The 27,749-nt window shown below is 35.6% G+C and overlaps 1 protein-coding gene across 2 annotated transcripts; it reads right to left on the bottom strand.

The window, feature by feature from the left end:
- Positions 1 to 775: 775 nt before the first annotated feature.
- On the bottom strand, positions 776 to 27,749 carry UPP1 (uridine phosphorylase 1). 2 transcript variants are annotated; one of them, XM_074198256.1, is made up of 8 exons: positions 27,599 to 27,749; positions 21,518 to 21,582; positions 13,798 to 13,915; positions 10,271 to 10,429; positions 6,522 to 6,636; positions 6,007 to 6,216; positions 5,752 to 5,898; positions 776 to 1,040 (listed from the first exon to the last, which is right to left on the bottom strand). In XM_074198256.1, the coding sequence occupies exons 2-8, from the start codon at positions 21,559 to 21,561 to the stop codon at positions 898 to 900; spliced, it is 936 nt and encodes a 311-aa protein (XP_074054357.1). In that variant the 5' UTR covers positions 21,562 to 21,582; positions 27,599 to 27,749; the 3' UTR covers positions 776 to 897. The 2 variants fall into 2 exon arrangements, with proteins under 2 accessions (XP_074054357.1, XP_074054358.1); XM_074198257.1 differs by lacking the exon at positions 27,599 to 27,749 and adding an exon at positions 21,682 to 23,118.

Here is a 27,749-nt window from a genome sequence, read left to right as displayed (position 1 = left end):
ATGCAGCTGCAATCCGGAAAATCATTAGTTTCTACAGCACTTGCTAAACTAGTCATGAGTTAACACGAAGTATCCTCATCCCTTTCACAGTGAGACAGGAAATCTAAAAATAAGATAGAGAACTTCCCAGGCTGTGAGATGAGAGCAAGGTTAATTCCCACCTAGAAAATGATTCTGATTCTAGATGTAGCTGGACCCAAGGATTTGCCCCTAGAAAGAGTTAGATCCAATCTATTATATTCTAGAAAAATACAGTTTTTATAACATATTATCTATTCCAATTAAATTGTTTTCCTAGTTAATGGTATTTTACTGAAGCTTTTTCAATAGCCAGCTATGAAGGGAAGATGTGGTATTATATAGGAATATGTCAAGTGATTGGATTGGTTATGTATGTGCGCACATACACAAACACAAAACACCTACACACACACACACACACACACACACACACACACACACACACAAACATTCCTGTACATGACATCTTAATTTTACCTAATGAACAGATTAGAGTCAAGCCAGTGAGAGACAACCTATTGCCTAGAGGAGCCTTAGAACAAGTATTTTTCAGATGCCCACGGTACCCTCTAGTGGCTATTGTAAAAATATTTAAATAGATTGCTGCTTCATTCAAGTTAAAATCCCTTAAAATGGTGTCCCTTAGTAAATTTAACAAAAAGACATCTTTGATGGACCAAGATTCTTCTCCCAGGAAAGAATAATACATTCTCTTATTTTTGCCAAAACATCAGAACAATTATATAAAAAGAACAAGTCACATTTATTTGATTTTTGTTTTACAAAATGCTAGAAAGAATACAATTGAGATTCATTACTTTTAACTGTAAACAATTACAGGATCTCTCAAAACCCAGAAATAAACAAACAAGTTTTTCATGTTTTTCCTCCTAGGCGTTTCTTGATGAAGAATCCCACTAACTTCTGTGGTCTCTTTTGATACTCAACGAGAACCTCATGGGAGCTGCTAATCTGATCTCCACAAAGACGATTCAGAAGGGTAACACATACAACAGCGGCTGTAAAAGGGAAAAAAGAACACATCCATTCAAAAGTTGATTCTCTGTTGTCCTTTAAAATGAAGTAAAATAACATATATGAGAACTTTTATCTACTTTGTTGCAAAATGCACCAAAAATGTCAGGAAAATTGAACCATCATTCAGATTGAACCTTAAAAAGAACCATGGCAAAATAAATATAGGGTAAACCAAGAGTTTCTGGTTTGAAAGCTCCCTGGATGCCACCAAGAAGAGAGATCAGGACTCATGTTTTCCTGCTTTCTTCATACCTGCTATTCCAAGGTAAAAGTTTCCTCATCAAACAATTCAGACCAATTTGAAATAAATAATTAAATACAAAAATACTAAAAACTGAAACTTTTTAAGAGATATTATGGGGCGGCTAGGTGGATAAAGCACCATCCCTGGAGTCAGGAGTATCTGGTTTCAAATCCAGTCTCAGATACTTAATAATTACCTAGCTGTATGGCCTTGGGCAAGCCACTTAACCCTGTTTGCCTTGCAAAAACCTAAAAAAAAGATACTATTCTGAACAATTTTTTTCAGTTGTCTCCTAAATAGAAGTAAAAATAAGTTTTAAAATGTAACAAATACATTTTCCTCTTGATTTTCACCCTTAGAACCTTGTCTGTTTTAAGAGCTAGAAGGAACCTTATAAATCATCTGGTTAACTTCCTCAAATTCACAAGTACAAGATAAAAAGGAGAACAAATAATGAGAAAATTCTTTTTTTTAAAGGCATGAGCTATCTGCAAGATTAATCATGGGTTGTAAGGTTCATAATATTCTTGATTTCTTTAGTTTTTAAATGAACAATTTAGATATTGAATAGTCTCTCTTCATATAAATAGATTCTTCAGAGCACCTCTCAAAGCTCTCAACTGAAAAAAGTTTACCTGAAAACTGTTTTCCCTAAAAGTCTGTTCAAACATTATATTCCCTAGGGGAAGGAAACAGTAGGAATAAAGTAATTAAAGTACCACTAATGGATATAAGAAAGATGACTTTCTTAACTAGTCAACATTGCAAAAAGAAAAGAACATCCATTTAAATCTTAATTTTTTGGGGGGTGGAGGGGTGGGGGGAGGTTGCAAGGCAATGGTTCTAAATAATGTGCCCAAGATCATACAGCTAGTTAAATATCAAGCATCTTTGGTTACGTTTGAACTCAGGTCTTCCGATTTTAAAGACCATGCTCTATCTACTGTACCATCCAGCTGCCCCTAAATTTCAAATTCTTAATTTTTGTGTCAAGGACCCCTTTGGCAGTATATTGAAGTTTAAGGACTCCTCTGAGTGTTTTAAATTAAGAAAATAAATATAACATTTTAATGAAAATGATTATATTGAAATGTAGATAACATAGGGTGACTAGGTGGCACAGTGGCTAGAGCATCAGCCCTGGATTCAGGAGTACCTTAGTTCAAATCTGGCTTCAGATACTTAATAATAACCTAGCTGTGTGGCCTTGGGCAAGCCACTTAATCTATAGTCTTGCAAAAAGAAAAAAAAAAGGAATGTAGTTAACAAAATTTTTTTAGAAGGTTCACAGACCCAGATAAAGATTTAAACTTGATTTAAACTAACAGCCTACTTGCTCAATTCACTTCCTATATATTGTTTGTAACAAAGTTAAGGTAAATACAAACAAAAATATATTTAGAATGCTTACAATAAATATGCCTTCCTGGTGTTAGGAGTAATAAATTCTACCTAGTTATCTGCCTTCAGTTAAATAAATAAAGCCTTAAATTGGAGTTAGGATAGTCATTACAAACAATAATTTCCTAATAATTTCTTGATCACCATAGACATTAACCAAATGTCTGATCGGCTCCTCCTATTCACACCATAATAAATGTATAAGTGCTACTATGGAATTATTGCTAGCAAAGACAGCATTCAATTCAAATAATCTAAGACTAGTGAAAACTGTTAAACACTTCAGCTGCTGCTACATTTACAAAGAGAATAATATATACCCCGCTATGACGGCAGAAGCGCAGAATTACAGTGCCAGAATTCTGGATCCTTTGCTGTAATTTTCTCTCAGTGTTCTATTTGGATTCTTATAGTCTCTGTCATATTATTGTAAAATTTTAATAGAAAGTTATTGTTTTTCCTCAAACTATCTGGAAATATTTTTTGATGGAACCCATTTCTTGTCATTATAATGGAAGTCAGTGGGAAAATAAAATTTACTTTATCAAAATCTATTTTATAGTAAAGGTTACTGGAACAAAGAATACTTTTATAGTACAAAATAAAATTGAAACAATGTGGAATAAAGATTTTAATTGATCAGTATATGTGTAATGAATTTAACAATAATAATCTAGTTTCTAGAGATGATTCACAGGCATCCTCTAGACCTGGGAAAGAGTGAAAACAAAGTACTAATTTGTTTTACTCATCACAAGTCCTGCAAATTTGTCTATATTAAGTGTAGTGGATCAGTTCCCACAGGGCTGGGTTGATCACAAATGATGCAATCTTTGTATTTATTGTCCAGCACGGTGTGCTTGTCCTAGGAAGATCATTCAAAGCCCAAAAATGCATGTATATATTCCCTGCCCAAGTTGTTCCAAGGAATAGTGTAATCCCATTATTTGCAAATCCATTCCTCACAACAAAAATAATTAATAAACCTCTCTGTCTGATTAACTGGTACTGTCTCTGGTCAGGTTTGACTCACCCAAGTTAGAGCAGGTTTAATTTGTTTAACAAAGATATTTTCCCAATTTGTTATACAAAAGAAATGGAACAAAAAGCTTATTTATTCAAACTTTCTTTGAAAAGTAAAATCCACTATCCTGATTTTCCTAGTGTTTTGGAAGGTAGTTGACTGATTCCAAAGGACACCAATGGAAATCTGAAAATATATGTGCAGAACCCAGAATAAAAACCAGAGCTGGCAGCACAGAGTTGAGAAAATTCTAGAGACCCACAAGATCAGAGATTCAGAGGTGGAAAGGACTTTTAGAGATTAGCTCTATTATTTTACAGATGGACTAAAACCCAGAAAGGTTAAATTATTTATCCAGATTCATACAAGTTAAGTGGCAGGAATGTAATCCAAACCTCTTATTTCAAATTCAATTATGACCTTTTACTCTACCCTCACTCTTTCACTTCATATCAAAACATAGCCCTTTTAGAAAACTGTCCTGTAGCAGGAAAAACAGTCAGGGGAGATATTTTAGCAAATAAGCTCTGAAAATAAATGGGTTGTATCTAGTGGCCATTTAGACGGCTCAATGGATAGAGCCTGGAGGTCAAAGGATAAGTCCTAGAAGTTAGGAAAACTTGAGTTCAAAGATGACCTCAGATACTTGTGTGATCTTTGGCAAGTCACCTAAAATTTGCTTAGTTTCTCAAACATTTGATGCAAATAATATGTAAGATTGCTCTGAGGATCAAATGAGGTTATATTTGTAAAACAATTAGCAGGGAACCTTTGGAGAGTAGGTGCTAAAATGCTTGTTCCTTTTCCTTCCTTCTAATCCTCAAACCCTGGATACAGGATTAGGCTTTGTTAATGGTTTGATTTTGTTCTTTTCCCTCAAGAATCAAATTCTACCCCTGGTTCTACCACTAACTTTTTATATGACCATAAGCAAACCATTGTTTAAAATCCTCATTTTTCTCATTTGGAAAATGAAAAATTTGGGGGCAGCTAGGTGGCGCTGGGCCAGCTAGGTAGCACAGTAGATAGAGCACCAGCTCTGGAATCAGGAGTACCTAAGTTCAAATCCGGCCTCAAACACTTAATAATTACCTAGCTGTGGGGCCTTGGGCAAGCCACTTAACCCTATTGCCTTAAATAAATTTTGCAAAAACATAAAAAAAAAAAAATTGGACCATATAATTAGAATGGCTCACTAGAATTAAGATTCTATCCGTCTATAATTCTGTGAAATCTGATTCTTAAAAGGCATTTTAGGGTCAAACCAAAATCAACATTAGCCAAAAAGTTGTAGGATTTTGTGAAGCAAACCAAAGCAGACAGAATTATTTTAGATAGGGGTGGCTAGGTGGCGCAGTGGATAAAGCAGCGGCCCTGGAGTCAGGAGTACCTGGGTTCAAATCTGATCTCAAACACTTAATAGTTACCTAGCTGTGTGGCCTTGGGCAAGCCACTTAACCCCATTTGCCTTGCAAAAAAAAAAAAAAAAGAAAGAAAGCATTTTAGATTATAAGACACTATAATTAGAATCATATCTGGGAGGTAGCTAGATGGCACAGTAGAATGGGCACCAGCCTTAGAACCAAGGAGTACCTGAGTTCAAATCTTGCCTCAGACAACTAGCTAGATGACCTTAGACAAGCTACTTAATCCTATTGCCTTAAATAAATTTTTTTAAAGTCACATCTAAACAGTATCAAATATCCAAATCAAAACCAAAAAAAAAATGCATTTCCTAGATATTTAAAGATTTCATGGAATTCATAGGCTTTGATGAACTGAGAATCTAATTGCCATGTATTAAAAACTTTTTTACAAGGAAATGAACTGAAGTCCAAATAGTCAACTTACAAATATATATTTAAAAGTGCACCAAGTTTGTTGTGTTTTACATACAGAATTTGTCCATATTTTAATTTTGCATACAGATGCTTTGCATTTGTCTTCCTGTTCTTTGTCATATCTAATTGGCAAAGTTCCATTGCCACAATACTGTGAGGGCATGGCTTAGAACAGAGCATACCTTTGATGCCACTAGCACCACACATGGCTGCAAAGATAGTAGATTCCATCTCAATGTTTCTGATTCCAGCATCATAAGCTGCCTGTAAATACTCTTGCTTATCCTTATCGGTATATGAGCAGAAAGCACCATCCAGCCGAGCTTGACCTAGGAAGTATATGGAGGATAAATAAACCCTTTGATATATATATATATATGTATGTATATATGATGTTTCTAATTTATTTAAATCCATTTAGCAAATAATAACCTTACCTTCGTAGAAGTCCAAAGTACACATGGTATTTCCCATCACAGTATTAAACTCATTTATCTCCTTAGCACAGGCCATTAATTCCTGATTCAGATCATCATTGAGCTCTGTACTTCGAACTATCCGTTTCCCCAAAACAATTTGTTCAAATTCAGGTTTGAAGCAAGAATCTGTAGCTTTTCTAGTGAGCACCACTGAACCAGGCTCGAGACCTAAAAGAAGAGCGCATATTTGACAAATACAGCAAGGCTTTCCAACCAAGAACATTTGCACAAATGCAATGTGAGCAAAGACAAAGAAGGCTGTCTATTGTGCTGTTCCAAAGGAGACTTCTACATAAGGACAGGTATCCTACAACATGATGTGGCTACAAGCAAGGCCTCAGCACCATGCTATACTAAATTCTGTACTATTCGAAGGTATTTAAAAGTACAAATAAATAATATATATTGCTATAACCTTGTATCAATATTTGAGCCAAGCTATTAGAAAAATAAAACATATTTAGAAAAGATACCTATTCCACCACATGTGCCAATGCGAATAATGATGACATCAGAACACTTGGCATGATACAATAACTTGATGAGTTCATGTAACATGATTCCAATGGAAGGAATTCCCATACCATGCTGAAAAAAATATAGAAAAAAAATTAGAAATAACATCTCTTCAATAATATTTCAAACTATACACATATTAATCAAATCATTACTTTAGAATTTAAAACTGTCTTATCACATAAATTCAATATTCTTGGCCTTTTGCATAGTCTTATGTTTTGTTGATTAGTTATATTTTAAAAGTCTACTTAAATGGTGACTATGGCATTATAATGGTCTTAATTTCTTGGCAGTGAGTAGGAACAGGTGTTCCTCATAAGCAAATCTCCCCAGTGACTGAAGCTTACCCTTTTTTCAGCACCAACATTGATTTTATTTGAAACTCTTTTTATGGAAATCTTTTTAAAACATGTAATTCACATCTCTGTCCTCTTAAACAGAGAATCTGGAAGATTAATTATCCTTTGCTTGATGACTATGAAACTGGACTACAAAACATCCATTATTATGCTGTGTATAATACAACAACATTCTTGAGCAAATAACCCTTGAGCAAACAATGGCCCCAAGTGATTTATAGTTTTTCTGTTTCCTCCTCCTGTCAGCTATCATTTCAATATTGGAGAGGTAGCCTATGCTGTCTTTAATCTTGCTTCTGCCTCCTGCATGGAGTCACGACTTTGTGACAGTCTGAAACTGAATACCTTGGTGTCTTTTGGAGACTTGCAGTTTGAAAGCTTTGCCTAGGGCAGCTGAGGTTAATTCTGATTTGTATATAGGACATGCCACACATAAGAATGATAGATTCAGTGGTGGCTAGGTGGTGCAATAGATAAAGCACCGGCCCTGGAGTCAGGAGTACCTGGGTTCAAATCCGGTCTCAGACACTTAATTACCTAGCTGGGTGGCCTTGAGCAAGCCACTTAACTCCGTTTGCCTTGCAAAAATCCTAAAAAAAAAAAATCATAGATTCATAAGTGGGTTAATAGACTTAGAAGTGGAAGGAATCTTAGAAGTCAGTGACTTCAACCTATGGTAATAAAAGTCTGTGATAAAGAAACCAAAATGCACAGAGCACAATGAATTTATTAGCAAAGCTTTGTTACTGATTTTCTTGGCAAAGATACTAAAGTGGTTTGTCATTTCCTTCTCCAGCACATTTTACAAAAGAGGAAACTGAGGTCAAGAGACTTGTACCCAGGATCACAGAGAGAGTGAATAACTGAGGCCAAATTTGAACCAGGGTTTTTCTGACTCCCAGCCCAGGACTCTATCCATTGAGTCATCAAGCTAGCTGTTAGCAAAGCTAGCTGAGGCTTCTCAAGAAATGATCTGACAGCAGGTTTTTAATTATCAGTAAAGAGCATCTTGAGGAAAAAAGGTCTATCTCATTTCTCCTTGGTCAATGATGAGATTGCTAATCATAAATTCCATCAGACCTGGGCTCCTAACACATCCGGTGGTAAGCAATTTTCAAAGGTGATCAGGGATCTTGTAGTCTGGTTGAGATTTTCTGAGAAGGGCAAGCTACTGAGTCCTAGTTAATAGTTGAACAAATTGTGGCACATGATTGTGATGAAATACCACTGTGCTATAAGAAATGATGAACTTAATGAGCTTAGAAAAACATGGAAAGACTTGCATGAAATAATGAAGAGGGAATGAGCAGAACCAAGAGAACTTTATATACAGGAACAGTAATGTTTTAATAATGACTTTGAGTGAATAAGTCATTTTGATTTTATATGTACATATATATATATATATACACATCCCAATTAATTATAAAGTACATTAAAAAAAGACTATCTGCATCCAGAGAAAGTGATAAAAGACTGTATAAAATAACTTTACATATATAAACCATTTGTGTCTGATGATAGCCATGTGGGTGATAACTTTATTAGATAGGAATAGCAAGCTGTACATAATAAATTAAGAGTTCCATGTGCAATTATCTTTTTTATTATACTATATTATGAAATTGTTTTATTTTACAAACCAAAACCATTTTTTAAAATGAGCTGGAGAAGGAAATGATAAATCATTCCAGTATCTTTGCCAAGAAAATATGGGGTCAGGAAGAGGCAGACATTAACTGAAATGTTTTAACAGGGAAAAAAAAGTCTTATTTTTATCCTCTCAACAACCCAGGAGGTGCTATTATCATTATCCCCATTTTACAGTTGAGAAACTGAGGCAAACCAGAGTTAAGGGACTCACTCAAGAATAAGGGACAGGTTTTGAACTCAGATACTATCTACGCCAAACCCAAGGCTCTATTTCTCACCTTCTTCTAAACAACTGTTTTTTGAGAGAGAGGAAAAAAAAGCTCATTTTAGGAAAGGCTCGAGTCCTTTCTTCTTGTGATTCTTAAAGGAGTACAGGGGGAAACAACAAGATGGCTTAGTGAGCAATGCAAAATAGTTTAAGGCACAAAGCCAGAACCTGCAACTAATAAGGTTAAGTTCATAACATTCAAATTCAGATCCTCAGAGAGAATAATTAATAAATAGCATTGATACATAATAAATTGATTAAGCCTTAAAAACATACAAAATAAAACGGGGTATTAGTTTAATTCTCTAACACCCTCATTCTATAGATGGAAAATCTGATATCCAGAATTCAATGGCATGCCCAAGATCATTCAAGTAGCGTCCAAGGCAAAAGTGGAACTTCAAGTCCAACAGTCTATCCACTACACCATGCAACATATTCTATATAATATTAGCTAGACATTAAATCAAAAAAAAAACAGACTAAGGGAGACTTCTCTTGTTTTAAAACCATTCAAATTTTAAAATGATCATTTGATAGTTTCACTTCTTTTGAAATGTTGAAATTCTAAATGAAATAACTCAGAGAACTAGCTGAAGAATTGTGACATCAGAATTCTGACACTAATACAATATTCATGTGATTATTGAGCAAATCGCTTATTCTCTTTACCATTATTTCAGTTTCCACATCTGTCAGCAAAAAAAGGGATGATTTACTTATTGCTAATACTGCCATCCCTGGGTCAGTAAGATTCAAGGGAGATAAAGAATCAGAGATCAAGGGAGCAATACAAATAGTAATTTATTTACATATTTGTATTAGTGATTTGTAATTAGATATTCTAATCCTTCAGATGTTAAATCTCACTAAAAAAGGGTCCTGCCTCACAGGATGCAGATTACACCTCAGCAAAGCCAGCCAGTCCATTTTCCTATTTTCCAATTTCTAAATCTCCCCAACATCTACCACAGCTCTCACAGAAAGCAGAGACTTCCAAAGGGGAATATTTTGAAATTCCCAACCCCATCTCATTTCCAAATGAATGAATAACCTAAAGAGAGTACATTGAAATTCACAACCCCAGTAGTACTCCTACCATCATATTTCCAATTGCATGAATAACCTAATGGAAATACTTTCAAATTCCTAACCTCAATAGTACCCCTACTATCTCATTTCCAATTGAATAAATAACCTAAAGGGAACTGACAATCCAAACTCCAGCACACTGCCTTCGTTTACAATTGAATAAATAACCTAAAGAGGAATCTTAGTAATTCCCAATCCCAGTAGTACCCCATCATCTCTTATCAGAGTTCACAAATAATTTGTCTTTTCTGTAAATTAGGAAGAGGTATGATTGTGGCTTGAAGAAAAGGAAGGCTTAATCAAGTTAATAACTAAATGATATATTACTTACACTAACTGATAATACAGGTCCAATCTTATACATGGCATAACGGTCAGTTCCTTCACAAATGTTGGGATGGTCCATGCCAGGTGGTGCAAGTCCCAGCTCTTCTCCTATATAGCTAATGAAAGCTTTCATTCGAACAGGACTTCCTCCAACACACACAAACTAACAAAGAGATCACATAACAACATATAAATCTCAAATGACCCACGGAATTATGGTATTTTATTGAGTACCCAAATAAAGGTTGGCCCCCCTAAAATAAGAGTTTTTTTAAAAAGTGAGAAAGTGTATACATACATGAAATATGGAGGCATTGAAAAATAACAAAACCCACAGAAAAGTTTCATGCAAGAGAGGTCTTGGGGTTGAATAGGGGGGAAATGAAGCCTATATGCAGATCAAGAATTTAAAGTAAAAAATATTTAGATACTTTGCAACATAACAAGCACCAGGAAAAAAAGAACATCTCTTTGGTTAAAAAAAACTGTTGCTGTGATTGCTATATTTTTCTAAATCATGGATTCAATGTGATATTTACAGGGAAGTCTTATTCCTTAGTAGTAAAACTCCTGCCAAGACCTGATAAATTGCCAGGAAAAAAATAACTATTTATAAAAATCAGTAAATCCAAACTGAAGAAGTTTAACAAAAAGTAAATTGTGAATCTCTACGAGGATGGGGGACTCTTTTCCCAGAGGATTTGATGATTTATAAATATTTATAAATATATATTATATATTATAAAAATTTATAAATAAATTCAGCTTAAACACAAAAATACATGATTATAGTCACTAAGATCAGCATTGGTTAAAAATTGTGTATATGGGGACAGCTAGGTGGCATAATGGATAGAGCACCCACCCTGGAATCAGGAGGACCTGAGTTCAAATTCAGCCTCAAACACTTAATAATTACCTAACTGTGTGACTTTGGGGAAGTCACTTAACCCAATTGCCATGTAAAAATAAGTGATTGCAAAAAAATTTATTAAAAAAAATGTGTGTATATATAGGTATATATCTATACTCGCACACATGTATGAATTAGGGAATATAGAAGATTCACAAAGGTTTCTTTTAAAATAACCAGCATTAATCATCTAAAAGAAAGCCATGGTACAGATTATGAAAGTCAGAAACATTATTGCAGCACAATAAATGACAATTATGAAGGATTCCTAGTTATCTGGGAAGACTTTATGTGAAGGGGTGCAGAATGAATCTTAAAATAGAAGCCAGAGGACAAGATACACTGATAATCATTGTGAAATTAAAAACAGCAATAACAGTAACAATCTAACACTTTAAAGTGTTTTTTAAAAGAGGAAAAGTGATATGAAAACTGCTGTGTTAAAATAAATATAAACATTTTCTGGAGAGCAATTTGGAATTATGCTCAAATGCAATAAAAATGTGCATACCCTTTGATCCAGCCATACCACTACTGGGTCTATACCCTGAAGAGATTTTGAAAAAAGGGTAAAAAATCCCACATGTACAAAAATATTCATAGCAGCTTTCTGTGTAGCAAAAAATTGGAAATTGAGGGGATGCCCATCAATTGGGGAATGACTGAATAAATTGTGGTATATGTATGTGATGGAACACTATTGTTCTACAAGAAATCATAAGGGATGGGATTTGAGAAAAGCCTGGAAAGACTTGAAAGAACTGATGCAAGGGTGGCTAAGTGGCACAGTGGATAGAGCACTGGCCCTGGAGTCAGGAGTACCTGAGTTCAAATCCAGCCTCAGACACTTAATAATTGCCTAGCTGTGTGAGCCTTGGGCAAGCCACTTAACCCCATTTGCCTTGCCAAAAAAAAAGAAAGAACCAATGCTGAGTGAGATGAGCAGAACCAGAAGAACACCTACACTTTAACAATGGGGGTGAAGGACTTGCTCATTTCAGCAGTTCAATAATCCAAGACAATTTTAAAAGACTTATGATGGAAAATGCCATACATATCCAGAAAAGGAACTATGGAGTTTAAAGGAATCAGATTGCTTTCTGTTATGGAGAGGGGAGGGAAGAGAAGGAGGTAGAAAAATGTAACTCAAAACCTTAAAAAAATGATTGGTAAAAACTACCATTGCATGTAATTGGAAAACCAAAAGAATAAAATATTTAAAAAATGTTTTTAAAATAAAATTTAAAAATTACATATTTGTAGATGTTGTAAACAGTAAGAGAGTTTAGAATCATTTGTACAATCTTTCGCAACCTCATGTTTCTTTCATTTCTATTTATACATTTGAATGTATGTAATTGTCAAGAAACATCAATAAATTATATTCAAAAAAATTAAAACTAAGGGCAGCTAGGTGGCACAGTGGATAGAGCACCAGCCCTAGAGTCAGGAGGACCTGAATTCAAATTCAGCCTCAAGACACTTAATTACCTAGCTGTGTGGCCTTGGTTAAGTGCCTTACAAAAAGCAAAGGGAAAAAAAAAACTTTAAAAAAAATCTCTTAATACACTTATTTACACTTAACACACTATTTCCAATCAACTCCTTATCAACAGTCATCACATTGACATAGAACAGACCAGTACTAAATGGAGGAAATTTAATGCATTGTATTTTCAGAATTAAATGCACATATGAATATAATTATGAACACTTTTTATATAAGTAATTTAACTTATTTAAATAATTGAATTAAATAATTTAAATAATTGAAGAAATATTAATTGTGGACAGTCAATATATTTAAAAAGGCAATTCTTCCTAAATTAATCTACATATCAATGCCATTCCAGTAAAGTCACCAAAAATGATATTGAACTAGAAAAAAATAATTCATTGAGAAGCATATCAAAGGAATTAATGAAAAATGGATGGGACAGCTATGGCACAATGAATAAAGTACCAGTCCTGGAGTTGAGAGGACCTGAGTTCAAATTCAGCCTCAGACATTTAATAATTACCTGGCTGTGTGACCTCTGGGCAGGTCACTTAACCCCATTGCCGAGCAAAAACAAAAGAAAAAGTAAAGGAACAAGATTTCCATTTAATGAGGCAGTAATTTTTTTTTAGGGTTTTGCAAGGCAAATGAGGTTAAGTGGCTTGCCCAAGGCCACACAGACAGGTAATTATTAAGTGTCTGAGATCAGATGGATTTGAACCCAGGTTATCCACTGACTACCTAGCTGCCCCCCCTCCCCCTGGCAGTAATTTTCAAAACTAAATGATGCTGGTTAAGAAATAGAAAGGTAACAAAAATTTTAAACATCCCCCCCAAAAAATCATAAATAGAAAGGTAGATCAGTGGAACAAAGCGGATATACAATATACAGTAGTAAATGATTGCAATAATTTTATATTTGACAAATGTAAAGATTTAAGCTTTTGAGATAAGAATATACTAATTGGTTTTTAAAAAGAATTATTGAAAACTGAAATCAGTCTCTCAGAAATTGGGTATAGACCAATATCTTACACTATTTGCCAAAATAAGGTCCTAACATAAAAGTAAGCAAAAAACCCTGGAAAATTAAAGAAAAAATAAATGTATGTATATTTACCTTTACATCTCCAAACATCGCCTGTAAATCATGAGTTCTAGTCCCAAGATTGAAGTGATAAAGAATATCTTCTTTCATTTCTGAGATATTTGGGTTTGAAAGTTGAATTAAGTGTCCACTGTTATAAAAAGAATACAGAGCAAAAAGGGTTTTTGAATACACATAAAATCTTTCAGAGAAGAGACTATCTAAAGTTTCTAGAATGGAAAAAAGATCTAGGAAAGTAGGGATACTAATTGATAGGTCCTCAGTAAATATAGCAACTTCTAGTTATAATGTTTTTTGAGGAAGGATTCCCTTGAAATTTATGATGATTTTAGGTGTCAAATCTCATTCAAGAAGGTTTAGTTGCAAAGCCTGGGTTTCAGTGCTGAGCAGTAGCATTAGATTTGGGCACTTTTTTCTAGGTCCAATGGATTACTTAAATTAACCAAGAATTAGTCAAACAAGAAGCATAAATTTATCTATCTCATTGGTACCCTTAAATGGAAATGGTGGGGGAGGGGGAGAAATGAGGAGATAGAATTACAATATTGGAACTTATCAGATCATAAATATTAACATGGAAAAGACATTAATATCAGCCTGTTTACTGCCCTCCACAGTATTCTTCTTGATGTTTCTCTTTTGCCATCTCTGTGTAGCTGAACTTAGAATGAAAAAAGGTGAAGGGGAAAGGAGAGGAAAAAAGGGAGGATGAGAGAGGGGAAAAGACAGAGGGGAGGAAGCATACATTTAATAACTACTCTAAGGGCTAGGAATAAAAATAAAAATACAAGCAAAAAGCAAATCAAAAGACTTTTGGTGTTGACACTGCTGCTTCTTAGCCAATGGTTTTCTGGTTCTTCACCAGAAATAGTGGAATTGAACAAGAAGTTTTCTCCAGCTCTGTGATTATGGATAGAATCAAACACTGAGACAGAAAAGCAGGGAACATTACTGAGAGGAGTTGGGTGACAAAATAATCATCACAAAAAAAATTGAAGAGAATGAAAAGCATAAGATTTCAAAAGGGGACAATTAAAATGACAAGCTTGGAATTAGGATTAGTTCTATACTTCAAATAATTACTCCCATTCATGTCATATTTTAAGGTTTGCAAAATATATTCCTTTTAGCAACTCCTTAAGATAGTTAGTGGATATATTATTATCTCCATTTATACTAAAAAGAAATTGAGGTTTATTTTGAGTTCATCAAGGGAGCATCTGAGGACAGGATCAAGTGGGATCTAGCCTTCACACTCTGGCACTCCATACTAATTCTCATCTGAATTAAAATGCTGAAATTGTCTCTCTAGGAGAAGCTAGATGTTTATTTATAAACAAATACTTTTGTCCTTAAATAGGAGTGGGCAGGAAGGAATGTAAATTAAAAGGGAAGTGACATGATCTTTCTTCTGGGTTCTAGAATCAGAAAATTTCAGATGGAAGACACCTCTAGGATCATCTACTCCAGCCCTCATTTTACAAATGAAACTGAAAAATAAGGTAGAGGGGATTTGCCTAGAACTTCCCAATTTTATCCCCTCAGAATGTACTTCACATTATATACCCACTGCCTCTCTTCATAGAGAATGTTGAACCCCCTTGTCTGGTACATCCTCCTTTGAATTGCAACTTAATTCAACATTTACTAAAAAGTTCCAATGTCCAGAGTCCACACTAGGACAAGGGTGTAGAGAACTAAACTATGAATTAAGTGCAAAGCTGCTAGATAAATAATAAAGAGAAGCAGCAATCAAATCAAGAAAGTTGGGGGGAGGGGCAGCTAGGTGGGACAGTGGATAGAGTACCGGCACTGAAGTCAGGAGTACCTCGGTTCAAATCCGGTCTCAGACACTTAATAATCACCTAGCTGTGTGGCCTTGGGCAAGCCACTTAACCCCATTTGCCTTGCAAAAAAAAGTGGGGGGAAGAGAATATGAGGCCTCTGTGAACTTATTATTTTTAATAACACTTAAGCATAAGGACATAGATGGAGTCAAGTAACACCCAGATAAAAAACATGTATCAAAGCCAAGATTAAATTCACAAGACTGAAACTAATCTGGCAATTTATCAGTCTACATTGACTTTTGTCTTTAGTCTAGACCTTCTAATAATAATCTTGCTTCAAATCATAAATGTCATACCTTGAACAAACTAAGTAACTTAGGTCCTTATTAGTACAGGTGCCATTTAAGTTCTCTGAGTTTACTCATCTCCAGAGAGAGTTGGACTAGATGATTTCCCAGATTTCATCTAGACCTTCCTACTCCAGACGAGATTGTACCTTTTTTAAAGGCTATGTTCTCATATTGTTGTTCAGTCATTTTAGAGGTGTCTCACTCTGGGATCCCATTTGGGATTTTCTTGGTGAAGCTACTTGTCATTTTCTTCTCCAGCTCATTTCACAAATGAGGAAACTGAGGCAAACAGGGATTAGGAGACTCACCCAAAGTCACATATCTAGTAAGCATCTGAAACCAGATTTGAGCTCAGGTTTTCCTAACTCCATGTCTGGAATTCAATCGATTGGATCGCCTGGATGCCAAGTCATGAAGTAAGAGGATGATATGATTTTAGAGCTGGCTTGATAATGTTACCTTTCTCTGTTCAATAAGTGCTAGTGGCTCTCTATTGCCTCCAAGATCAAATATGAAATCCTGTTGGCCTTCCTTTGCCTGAACCTTTCCTACCTTTCTGGTATGTTTACTTCTTACTTCCCTCCATGTATTCTAGGAATCAGTAATCTTTTCTATTTCCAGAATACTATGCTCCCTCTCTCACCCCCATACATTTTCATTGACTGTCTCTCATATCTGAAATTCTCTACTTCTTGGCTTCCCAGTTTCCTTCAAGTGCTAAGATTATACCTTCTCCAAGAAATCTTTCCTCAATGACCCTTTATGTTAGTGTTTTTTCATGATTATCTCAAATTTATCCTTTTATCGTTGCTTGCTTATTGTGTCTCCCATAGGTTGTGACCTCCTTGAATGTAGGGCTTTTTTTCTGTCTTAGTACTTTGTACAATGTTTACCAAATGGAAATGCTTGTAGACTTGTTAATTCAAATATTGTTCTAGTCCAATCACTATAAAAGAGGAAACCAAAACTCAGTGGGGTTAAGAAACTACACCAAGATCAAAGACATCACTAATATCAAGAACAATTTCTTGCCTACAATCTAGAAATGAACAATTCCTCATGAAGCCCAGATCAAAAAGGCCAAAGGGCCTGCTCCTAAAAATGAAGCTAATCAAGTTGTATATGTTCCACAGACTTAGTACTAATTTACAACAAAGTCGAGTAAGTAGTGAATAGAGCACTAGGCCTGGAGTCAGGCAGACTCAACTTTCTGAATTCAAATCCAACCTCAGAGACTTACAAGCTGTGTGACCCTGGATAAGTCACCTAATCTTGTTTGTTGCAGTTCCCTCATCTATAAAATAAGCTAGAAGAAAATGGCAAATCTTTGCCAGGAAAACCCCAAAGGGAGCCAGGAAGAGTTGGAGATGACTTTAAAAAATGATCAAAGAGCATATCTTTATATAAAAAAAATTCACTTTGGCTTTAATACAGAGCCAAGAACTCTAAAAAGGTTATATATTTATATATGTGCGTGCATACATGCATACATATATAATATAAAATATTTAGCCCTCTTATTCATGTGTATATGTTCATGCATTTACATGTATGTATGCATGTGTGCATGTATGTATGTGTGTATAGTCAAACTCCCCTCCCTTACAATACCACACTAGTCATAGTTATCTTTACAAACTTCAGAACAGACAACAGACTTGGACTTGTAATAAGAGGTCTAGATACAAAATTCTGGTTTCTACATTTGTTGAGTTAACATAGACAAGGCACTCAATTTGAATCTTGGTTTCCTCATTTACAATAGGATATATTAAGGATATTTATTAATACTTGTATACATAAACTACATGTTTATTGATGCAAAGGTGAGGCAAGAACTCTGTAAGTCTTAAAAGGACTACTGAAATATGAGTATATCCTCAAGACTCTGTAATGCTCACTTTATTTTTTTAATCAGAATATTGGTTCACAGACTAAACTATTACTTAAACTACTTCAAAATCTACATTTCTCTTCCTAATGCCTCCTTAGCAGTAATTATTTCCTATAATTACCTATTTGTAAATTTCTACTCTGATATTCTTTTGATTCCAGTTTCAAAATATCTAAAACCACAAATACTACTTCATTTACAATATGCTCCCAAAGATAACTACAATAGCTGTTGTTAGGTTGCTCCACATCTTCCCCCAAAGCTTTGTTCACACTAACTCCAACTCCCAGAAGAATGCTCTTCTCTGCTTCTCAGATCAAGCACTGCCTCCTCCTATCCTGCTAATCCTGGTCATAGAAAAAATACTATATATATTGTTCCTACAATACTTGTCTGCTTTTTTTTTAATGTACATATCCTGTCTCCCCAACAAGGCTGTTAGTCCTTTAAGAGCAGGAATAAAGTTTTGTATCTCTTTATCTCTCCAGAGCTTAAAAGATGTCCTTCCTACATATCAGAAGGGATGGAAATAGAACTGGACTTAGGATTTCATTAACAGAAGAAAAGTTCAGATGAGAAAATTCCCTCTAACAAAAAAAAGGTTTCTAGGTTTCTTCTCTTAAAAAAAAATTATAATCTTAGAGAGTTACCTAGAGCACTGGGAGGTTAAGTGATTAACTCAAGAGTTCCTGGGTTCAAGGCCAATTCCCTCTGCTTGTAATAGGCAACAATAAACTTTAAACAATAAACCTTTATGGTTGATGCTGGGAAGTTCTCCCTTCCCATAAGGTCTTTATTATTATTATTATTATTATTATTACTACAATATAATTGAGTTTCATGGTTCTGAAATTACATTATCCCAACAAAATACAAAGAATGAATAAATACCTTTTCAGGGAACCTCCCAGTCTTTCTCACTATAAAGCTGACTCATTTTTTTAATGCTTCAAATGCTGACAAAGTATTACAAAGGGCATTGTTTAGTGTTTATCCAGTGCCATACCACAGGCCCTGCAAAGTCAGATGCCAATCAGGTTCTGGAAAGTTCCAAGAAATTGGGTCTGAGCCAACTTGATTATTCCAGTGAATGAATATCAGGGGTGCTGACATATAGATAGAAGGGGTAGGATGAAATAGATAAAATTGGAAACATTTTTTTTATTGTTTTCTTAAACTTTAATCTTCCAATCATTCAAATGTCTTATTGGCATTCCCAATCTCCTATCTTAAGATCAAAATAAAGATACCCAAGGCATTCTTCTGAGCAGTTTTTCTTCTTCTTTCTACCTACCTATGCACTAATAAATTCTGAGAATGATTTACCACAAGTAAAATAAAAAATCAAAGTTAATATTGTAATAAAATAGTCACATCTCTTTGAGATGAAATAAGCTTCATAAAGAGCAAGTAGTTCTATTACAATTGATGAGATTTATGTTTGTGACTAGGTGTGTTTAACTCTACATTGAAATTTAAGTTAGTTATAGGGGTAAGCACAAATAAAAAATGTAGAAGTCAGTATCTCCGCCAAACACATTCAAAAGATTGCCTCAGATCAATAAATATCCAGTCTAATTCAGGCCTGGTTCATTCAGACTAATCCAAAAAATATGTATTAAGAGTTTATATGATTCAGAGCGGTGAGCAGAACCAGGAGAACACTGTACATGGTAACAACAATACTGTTTGATGACAAACTATGACTCAACTATTCTCAGCATTATAACAATCCAAGACAATCCCCAAAACTCATGATGAAAAATGCTATCCTACCTCCAGAAAAAGAATCGATAGCTTCTGAATACAAATCAGAGCATCCTTTTACACTCTTTCATTTTTAAATTCATGTTTTCTTTCACAAAATAATTAATCTAGAAATCTTGTTTTATGTGATTATACATATATCACACCTATATCAGATTGTTTACTGTTTCAAGGAGGGGAAAAGGAAAGAGGGAGGGATAGAATTTAAAACCCAAAACTTATTTTTAACTCAAAACAATTTTTAGAAATGTAATTAGTGGAAAAATTAAAATACTATTAAAAAATTTTTTTAAAGAATTTATAAGTTTCAAGCACTGTGCAAAGTCACTGATGATAGAAAGACAAAACCAAACCCAAAACTAGCCTTTGTTCTCCAAGAATTCTACTTGGGATAGCACAAATAAACAGATAAGTTAGTAATGAACATATGAACATTTAACAAAGGAGAGAAAAAATACTAACAACTAAAGGGGTCAGAAGGATGCCACTAAGAGATGGCATGAGTTAAATCTAGAAGGAAGCTAAACTGCAATTCTGAGAGAAGTAAGAAGAGAAGTCATTTCAGAGAAAAAGAATAAACTGCAAAGACGTTAAGAAAAGTTTGCAATAAGCCTAAAATGGTGGCCAGAAAATTTTTTAAAGCAAGGTCAAGGAAATATTCTATTTTATCTTAGGAGTGATTAGGAAAAGTTGAAGTCTCTCAAATAGAGGTATGACACAGTTAGCGACTTATGCTTTAGAGACATTATTTTGGCAGCTGTATGGAAAATGGACTGGGTGGGAGAGACTGAAATACAGTAATTCAAAGACTGTTGTAATAGTTCTGAAGAGTCTATGAAGACCAGATCAAAGGACCACAGATTCAGAACTGTGAGTGACCAAAACCTTCATCTGATATAATCCCCTCATTTTATAGATGAAGAAATGGTGAAACCTAGAAAGGTTAAAGACTTCCCCAAAGTCACAAGACTAATAATTTGAGACAAAGGCACATGTTTTCAAATCCAGTAGTCTTATCCCCATACACTGTCCAGAATAAATGGTTTGGAAATAAATAAGAAACATTACTTTAATTCCTATGAATGTGAATGATAAAAGATAGAAATGAAATAATTCATTACCCTTATTCTTACTTCTGTAGAAAAGGAAGTAAACAATTGATTAATGACAATGACTCATCAGCAGAATCCTTTCTCTAGGTTTCATTTCTTCCCTTGGGTTGCAAAAACCCCCAAAAAGAAAGAGAAAACAAATCAATGAGATGAAAGAGCTATAATAATAATTAAGGAAGTCAAGATTCAGAACCAGACAGGAAAACTAGCTGGGAAGAAATTTTTAATTATGATTTATTTGGTGAGAAGTATGAAAGAATGCTGAGTGGCCAGCAGCAACCCAGTGGTGCCCTGTGTGCTATAAATAGCTAAAACCTGAACACAGAAAACAATGATAAGCTACTTGTTGGGAACATGACTATCAATGTGGGCATTTAGAGAATTGTCATCCTGTCAAGTGATGAAGGAGAAGAAAAGAAAAATACATTGTGACATACATGTGTGGAAACTGGCCTTTTTTTACAGGGAAAAAAGGTAGCAATCTTAAAAGTCCTACTTCAACTTGTGGATCTGGGAAAAACTGCTGAAATGTCAACATATTTAAAAACAGGTCTGTATTAGGTCTGCATATGTTATTATATATTGGATGATAAAAGAAACTAAGAACTAGACCTGTACTTTGACAGATACATGGAAATTTAGTTGAGGAAACTCTTTCTTTAATTGAAACTTAAGTCTAAAGAGTTAGTCAAGGGCACAGACTGCCCAAGATCACACAGCTCCTAATAAACTATGCCAGTCAGACTGGTGATTTGCATGATAAATGAGGCAGATAACATAACACATAAACAACAAAGAGCATTCAGTTTGGGATCTTACTCTGAAGACTGCCGATTTTCAGGTTTCTTTTCCTGAGTTGCCATTCTTTGGTTTCAAGGTGGACTCTGAGGAAAAAAAAAAAAATCAGTGATATGAGTTCACTTAAGCAGCCAATCAATTCACAAACATTAAAAAAAGAGAGCTTACATTAATTTAGAGCTTACCTTGGACCAGGTTCAATATCAAGTAAAAAGAATAAAGAAATCAGTCTCTGTCCTCAGAGATAGAGCAAAGGGGAGAGGAAGGGAGAAGGGAGGGAACAAGTAAAGAACAAGATACTATTGCAGGAAGTTCAGGGTCCCAGTTAGCAACTTCAAGACTAAGCCAGATAAGTAAACAGCATTTTATCTATTCAAAAGCAAGAAAGACAACACGATAGTCAGGTGTCTCACAATAAAAAAAATCCCTCCCACAAAGTAGTTTAGGGTAAGATCAATGAGAACAGGTAAACAGGAAGAGGTACTTTTAAAAAAAGGGGGGGGTGGATTTACAAAAGAAACAATGTATCCTTCAGCAAAGCTATTTACACCAGACCAAGGGAAACAGTATGTCTAGGAAGCTAATCAACATTTGTTAAGCCCCTAATTATAGAATAAAGAGGAGTGACTTATTGGAATTCCTCAAAATCCTAAGCATTTTCTTTTGTCCCTTTAAAGTGAGAGGGAGGGGTGGCTAGGTGGCGCAGTGGATAAAGCACCTGCCCTGGAGTCAGGACTACCTGGGTTCAAATCCGGTCTCAGACACTTAATAATTACCTAGTTGTGTGGCCTTGGGCAAGCCACTTAACCCCATTTGCCTTGCAAAAAAAAAAAAAACCTAAAGTGAGAGGGAGAAGGGCTAAATCTGTGTGTATCTAACGGAAACGGCAAGCAAATATGACAATAGGGTCAATAATGTACTCCAAAAAAATCCCTTTCAAGACCTATCTAATTAGCAATCATTTAAGAAGAAATTGGTGGTAATTTTGGGCAGAGACCACATAAGTGACTACATGTAAAATCTGGAACTTCAAATGAACACATTTATTGAGATGTCTTTAAAATAGAATTCAGCAACCATAAATCTTCATAAAGATATTGTGGAGTTTGTGATTTCATTAATGTGAGTGCTCATGGGAGATGTGGGCCACAGACAGCTCATATCAATAAAGATTTTATTAAATTTACTATCAAAAACGAGGGGGAAAGATACAAATTAAATTACTACAGGAAGAATTAGGGTGTCCTCCAAATTCTAAGACAAAAAAAAAAAAGACTACAAAGAAAAATGACAAGCATTCTATTGACTGACTATGAAAAGACACTCTAAATATTGCTATCAGGATAAGCATTAACTATATAATGATATCACTAGAAATGGCCTAGATTAACTTTCCCTGGCTTGGACATTTTGTGACCTTTAACACAATCTGCCTAAGCTTTCTTATCCTATGCACCCTTTGTCCATGTACTCCAATAAATCAAGGGGGCTTTCCACCATATTATGTAGAAAATAATTTATACACAAGATGTCTAACAGCTTTGTCCTCAAATATCTTACTTCATCATACTGACACATCTTTTCTAGTTATACAGCTTTTTTAAGGTTTTTACAAGGCAGTGGGGGGGGGGGGGTTAAGTGGCTTGCCCAAGGCCACACAGCTAGGTAATTATTAAGTGTCTAAGGTCGAATTTGAACTCAGGTAGGTACTCCTGACTCCAGAGCCAGTGCTCTATTCACTGCACCACCTAGCCACTCCTATACAGAGGTTAATTTCTCTGTACCATTTTCCATCACCATTTATTTCTCCAAAGTCCTTTGGTTGAACTGCAAATTTCCCTCTTATGAAATGAGCAACCTAATTCTATTCATAAGTATTTCAAATATTAATTAAAATATTCCTCAATTCTTATAGAAAAAATTTTTCTATTTCCTTCTCTCCCAATAATTACTATCAGAACCATGAGTCATCCCAACAAAAGTAGGTCAAGCTTGTTCCTAAAGAACAAGAACAATAGCTCTGCCTCAATTGGTCCCGAGGTCCTGAACATAATAATCGCTTTTCCCTGTGTTGTTAGTCTCAGGGAATAATACTGGGATAGATGAAGTAAGTAAAAAAGAAAATTAAGAATGAGAAAAGAAAAGAAGTCACATACTGTCAGAGCCTGGTTTCCAGGCTTGTAATATTCTTTGACATCATAATTTTAACTTTAGGACTTGTTCTACTACTGAACTGTGGGACCTTGGACAAGTCACTCTTCCTTAGGATGTTTAGTTTCCTTATTTATTTAAAAAAAGAGTACTGAACTGGGTAATTTTCAGCATCCTTTCCAGTTCTAACATTCAATGATTGCAAAAGGTCAATTTACCTTACTGGACTTAGAAGCAGAGTACCGGAAACAGAATTGGGTAAAAAGGAGAAAAGAATCCATTGCTTTCAGATTTAACACCTGGCCTCTGATGTTACATAGATGTTTCAGTGGCCTTTAGTGCAGAGGACAGGACCAGGTTGAGTAGTGGGTGAATTTTTCATTGAATTTTAGAATTTAGAGCTAAAAGAAGGCTCAGTGCTCTCACGTATCAAAGGAGGAAACAATCAGAGAGGCTTGCCCAAGGGCATACTTTTACAACAATTAACAGTTTTATAGATATTTATTTAACACTCTAATTTACATAGAACTTTACTCAGATGATTTCATTTGACCTTCATAGCAGTACTGTAAGGTGGATCCTTTAAGTATTATTATCCACATTTCACAGGTAAGGAAACCCAGAAGCAGACAACTGGAGTGGATCATGGCCATGCCAGAAATAGAATTCAAATCCAGGTTTCTACTGACTCTTTCCCCAGCAGCAGAGGACAACAGCAGGATTGGATTCAAATTCAGGCCTGTCTTCAAATGCACAATTGCTTCCTCAAATATAATGACACTCCAAGAATATTAACCATCAGGAGCACAAATTATCCAGAAATTAACTAAGGAAAAAAAATCTATATTATCAAAATAAAGACAATGTAAGTTAAATCATATTCAAGTTAGGCAACTGTACATGAGATGAAGCAGCAAATAAGAAGCAATAATAATAATAATAATAATAATAATAATAGCATTTATAAAGTACTTTAGGTTTGCAAACACTTTACACACGATTTCTTATTTGATACTCGCAACAACCTTGAGATGTAGGTACTATCATTCCTCCCTTTTGTAGATGAGAAAACTGAGTCAGACAGAGATTATGTGACTTGTTCATATTTCCTAAGCAAAATTCAGACTTGGTCTTCTTACTCTAACCACTCTGCACTCAACTGCTTCTAGGCAATGAGGATACATAAAGAAAAAAAGTAAGATTTGCACAATTGAGTTTCTGAAAACTGTGTCAGCTGAACCCAATCCTAGCAGGTCTCATCAAGCTGCAAAGGATTTGGGTACAAGCAGTGTGATAGAATGTGTCTGTCATTAACATGCCAAACTAAATATGAAGAGTCAGTCACTTTACCAGGAAGTTCACCACCAAATGAAAGTGGCAGGAACAGTCAGTTTATAAAATCATGAATATATTGCAGGAGTAGAATTTACAAATCTTAGTTTAATTCATAGGGGATGAGAAAAGAAAGAGTAGAAGATGCCTCTTGTGTGGGACAAATCCCACTTAAATAAATTTTGGAGATCTCTCAAGATAGGAAGTTTTATTCCTTTCTGGAGAGATGGGCTCCAATCAATTACAGAGACTGAGGCAAGGGTTATTATTTATCCTAATGTGATTTCCTCCCCCATACCCATCCTCATTAATGAGGAATGTGTTCTTCAAAATCTAAACTCGTAAATTAAGCTAAGGAAAAAAGCAGATAATTCAAACAGAAACTGGATTATCCCTTCAGCCCCAGGAATTGAATGGACTTCAACAGATAAGATGGGGTCAGTTGACTCCACCAATATTCCAGAAGTTGTTTGGTGAGGGGAGGAGGGGCACATAATTCAAGTATTTTCTGATCTATAATATTCTACTGAAGAAATCTCTGACTTTATCCCACTCACTCTGAAATTATGAATCTGATTAAATGGATAGATGGTGGTACCCTAAACAAAAGTAGGGTAGTTTGGAAGAAGAGGGGTTTAGGGAAGAAAATACTAAATTGTTATCTAGATATGTTGAGTTTAAGAGCTTGAGATGGTTTCAGCCCTAGAGGAAGGATACAGTGTATGGGGTAATGGGAAAAGTAACACCTACAGATAGGAAGTTAAAAATGTATTTGCCCCTGTGAAAATATGTAACTTCTCATTTATGAAATAATGCAAAGTGAAAAAAAAAAAGCAGAACCCAAAGAAGAGTGCATGATGACTACAACTAAATGGTGATGAAGGAGACTTAGATGAAGTAAAAAGTTATGATACTTAATTGGTCAATATTCATATATTTAAATATGAATAGGTGTGAAGCAAGTCTAATTGATTCTATTGACACATTAGCAGTTAAAAGAATCTTATGTATTAAAACAAAAGGAAGAACAACCACCTTAGGAGCATATTGGCATCCCATAAGAGCAAAAAGAATGAGAGATCTTCAACCAAATAGGAGGCTCCCTTATAAAGTATTTACAAAAAGACATGATCAAGAATTTTACAATATAAGACTATGTGGTAGTCACTCAAGTATGCTTAAAGAACAGTATTTTTTCCCTAGCAAATCTCAGTGCTTTGTGATATTACTTCATTAATTTTAACATAATGGCATCATATGACCATTACGTAGGAATCCGCTTTAACCAACAACAGGTAGGAGTACTATTACTACCATCCCCATGTACTTCCCTCTTACCTCTCTCTGTCTCTGAAATTCCTAGTCTCCTTCAAGATTGGACTGGAGAAGCACTTTTGGCTAATATGGCATAGGTAGAAACTCCAGTTACTAAAACCCTCCCCATCTCCCACAATAGGAATATAAAAGAGATGTGCATTTCCTTTGTATAAACCTAAATCCAAAGAGATGTATATAACTTTTGTATAGACCTATATACATAAGGGTTTTTTTTGCAATTTTCTTTCATGTTTTCTTCTCCCAGAAAATTTGAGTTTTTTACTTTTGTAAAAAGTTTTACTTTCCTTTTCCTACATCAGACAGGTAGCAAAGTTCTTGGCATGTATTTAACATATTCATTTATATAGGTATTTAATTTAATAGAGATATTTAATAAATGATTACTAATTGAGGAAAATCGGTTACTGTTACAATTATTTTGCTTTGAGGGATCATGAAAAGTGGGCATATTATCTGTTGGATAAAACATCCTAAGCACCTGGGGCTAAGTCGATCATCCTCATCTCCATTTCGATGCTTCCCTAAAGAAGTTACTTTAAGGGAAAGCAAAATTCCATCCTCTATTTTCCTATAAACTATAAGAAAATCTCATGTTGGCAGCGAGTAGGGTCAATGAGCTGTTACACTTCACTCAGGAGTCTTAAGCCATTTTACCCATCTCTTCAGAAAAGAGTTGAGTCGGGGTGCCTCAGTTTTCTCATCGGTCCACTGAGAAGGATTGGCCCAGCTGGTCTCTGAGGTCCCATGGAAATCGGATCCGTGATTCTGTGACATCTCTGCCCTGCAATCCTTAAAATGGGGTAATGATCTATTCAATGAGGTTATTCTAATGAAAGTGCTAGGAAGAAGTATGGACCACCTAGAGGCAGAGGGAATCTGCCGGTGTCAACCAGTGCCAGAGCCTGTGGGGAGCCCGAGGATCCTACAAAAGAGGCACCAACAGTCTCAGCCCTCCGGAGCTGACGCTCTACTGGGGGTAGATGACCTGGAGAGCAGGGGCAAGGCGGACATGCGCCAAGGAAAGGAGAGCAGATAATGTGGAAAAGAAGGCAGTGGCAGCGGGCTCAGACCTAAGAGTGGGGCAACGGAGGGGGCAAGGTTTCCTGCAGAGGCTAGGTGGGCTATGACCTGGGTCCTGAAGGTAGCCAAGAGGCTGGGTTGACAGCCAGGGGCGAAGGGGCTGGGATGGGCGAGGAAAAGCAGAGAGGGGAAGGGGTGTAGGACCTTCCCGACCCCCGGCGGTGGCGGGCAGCTGCCACTGCTCTGGACCGTCCGACTCACCTGGGGGCGACTCGGGGCGCCCCTGCGTGGCGGGGCGGGGCGGGCAAGGGGCTGAACAGCAGGACTGGCAGGGCAGAGCACCCGGGGAACCTCTGGCAGCCGGGGCAGCCCGGCCGGCGCAGACTGCGACTCCTCTCGCCCTCTGGGGATG

Source organism: Macrotis lagotis, chromosome 8, assembly GCF_037893015.1.
Source record: "Macrotis lagotis isolate mMagLag1 chromosome 8, bilby.v1.9.chrom.fasta, whole genome shotgun sequence".
Classification (NCBI taxonomy): domain Eukaryota; kingdom Metazoa; phylum Chordata; class Mammalia; order Peramelemorphia; family Peramelidae; genus Macrotis; species Macrotis lagotis.
Note: the sequence above shows the minus strand (reverse complement) of the source record. Positions and strands in the feature narration are given on the sequence as shown.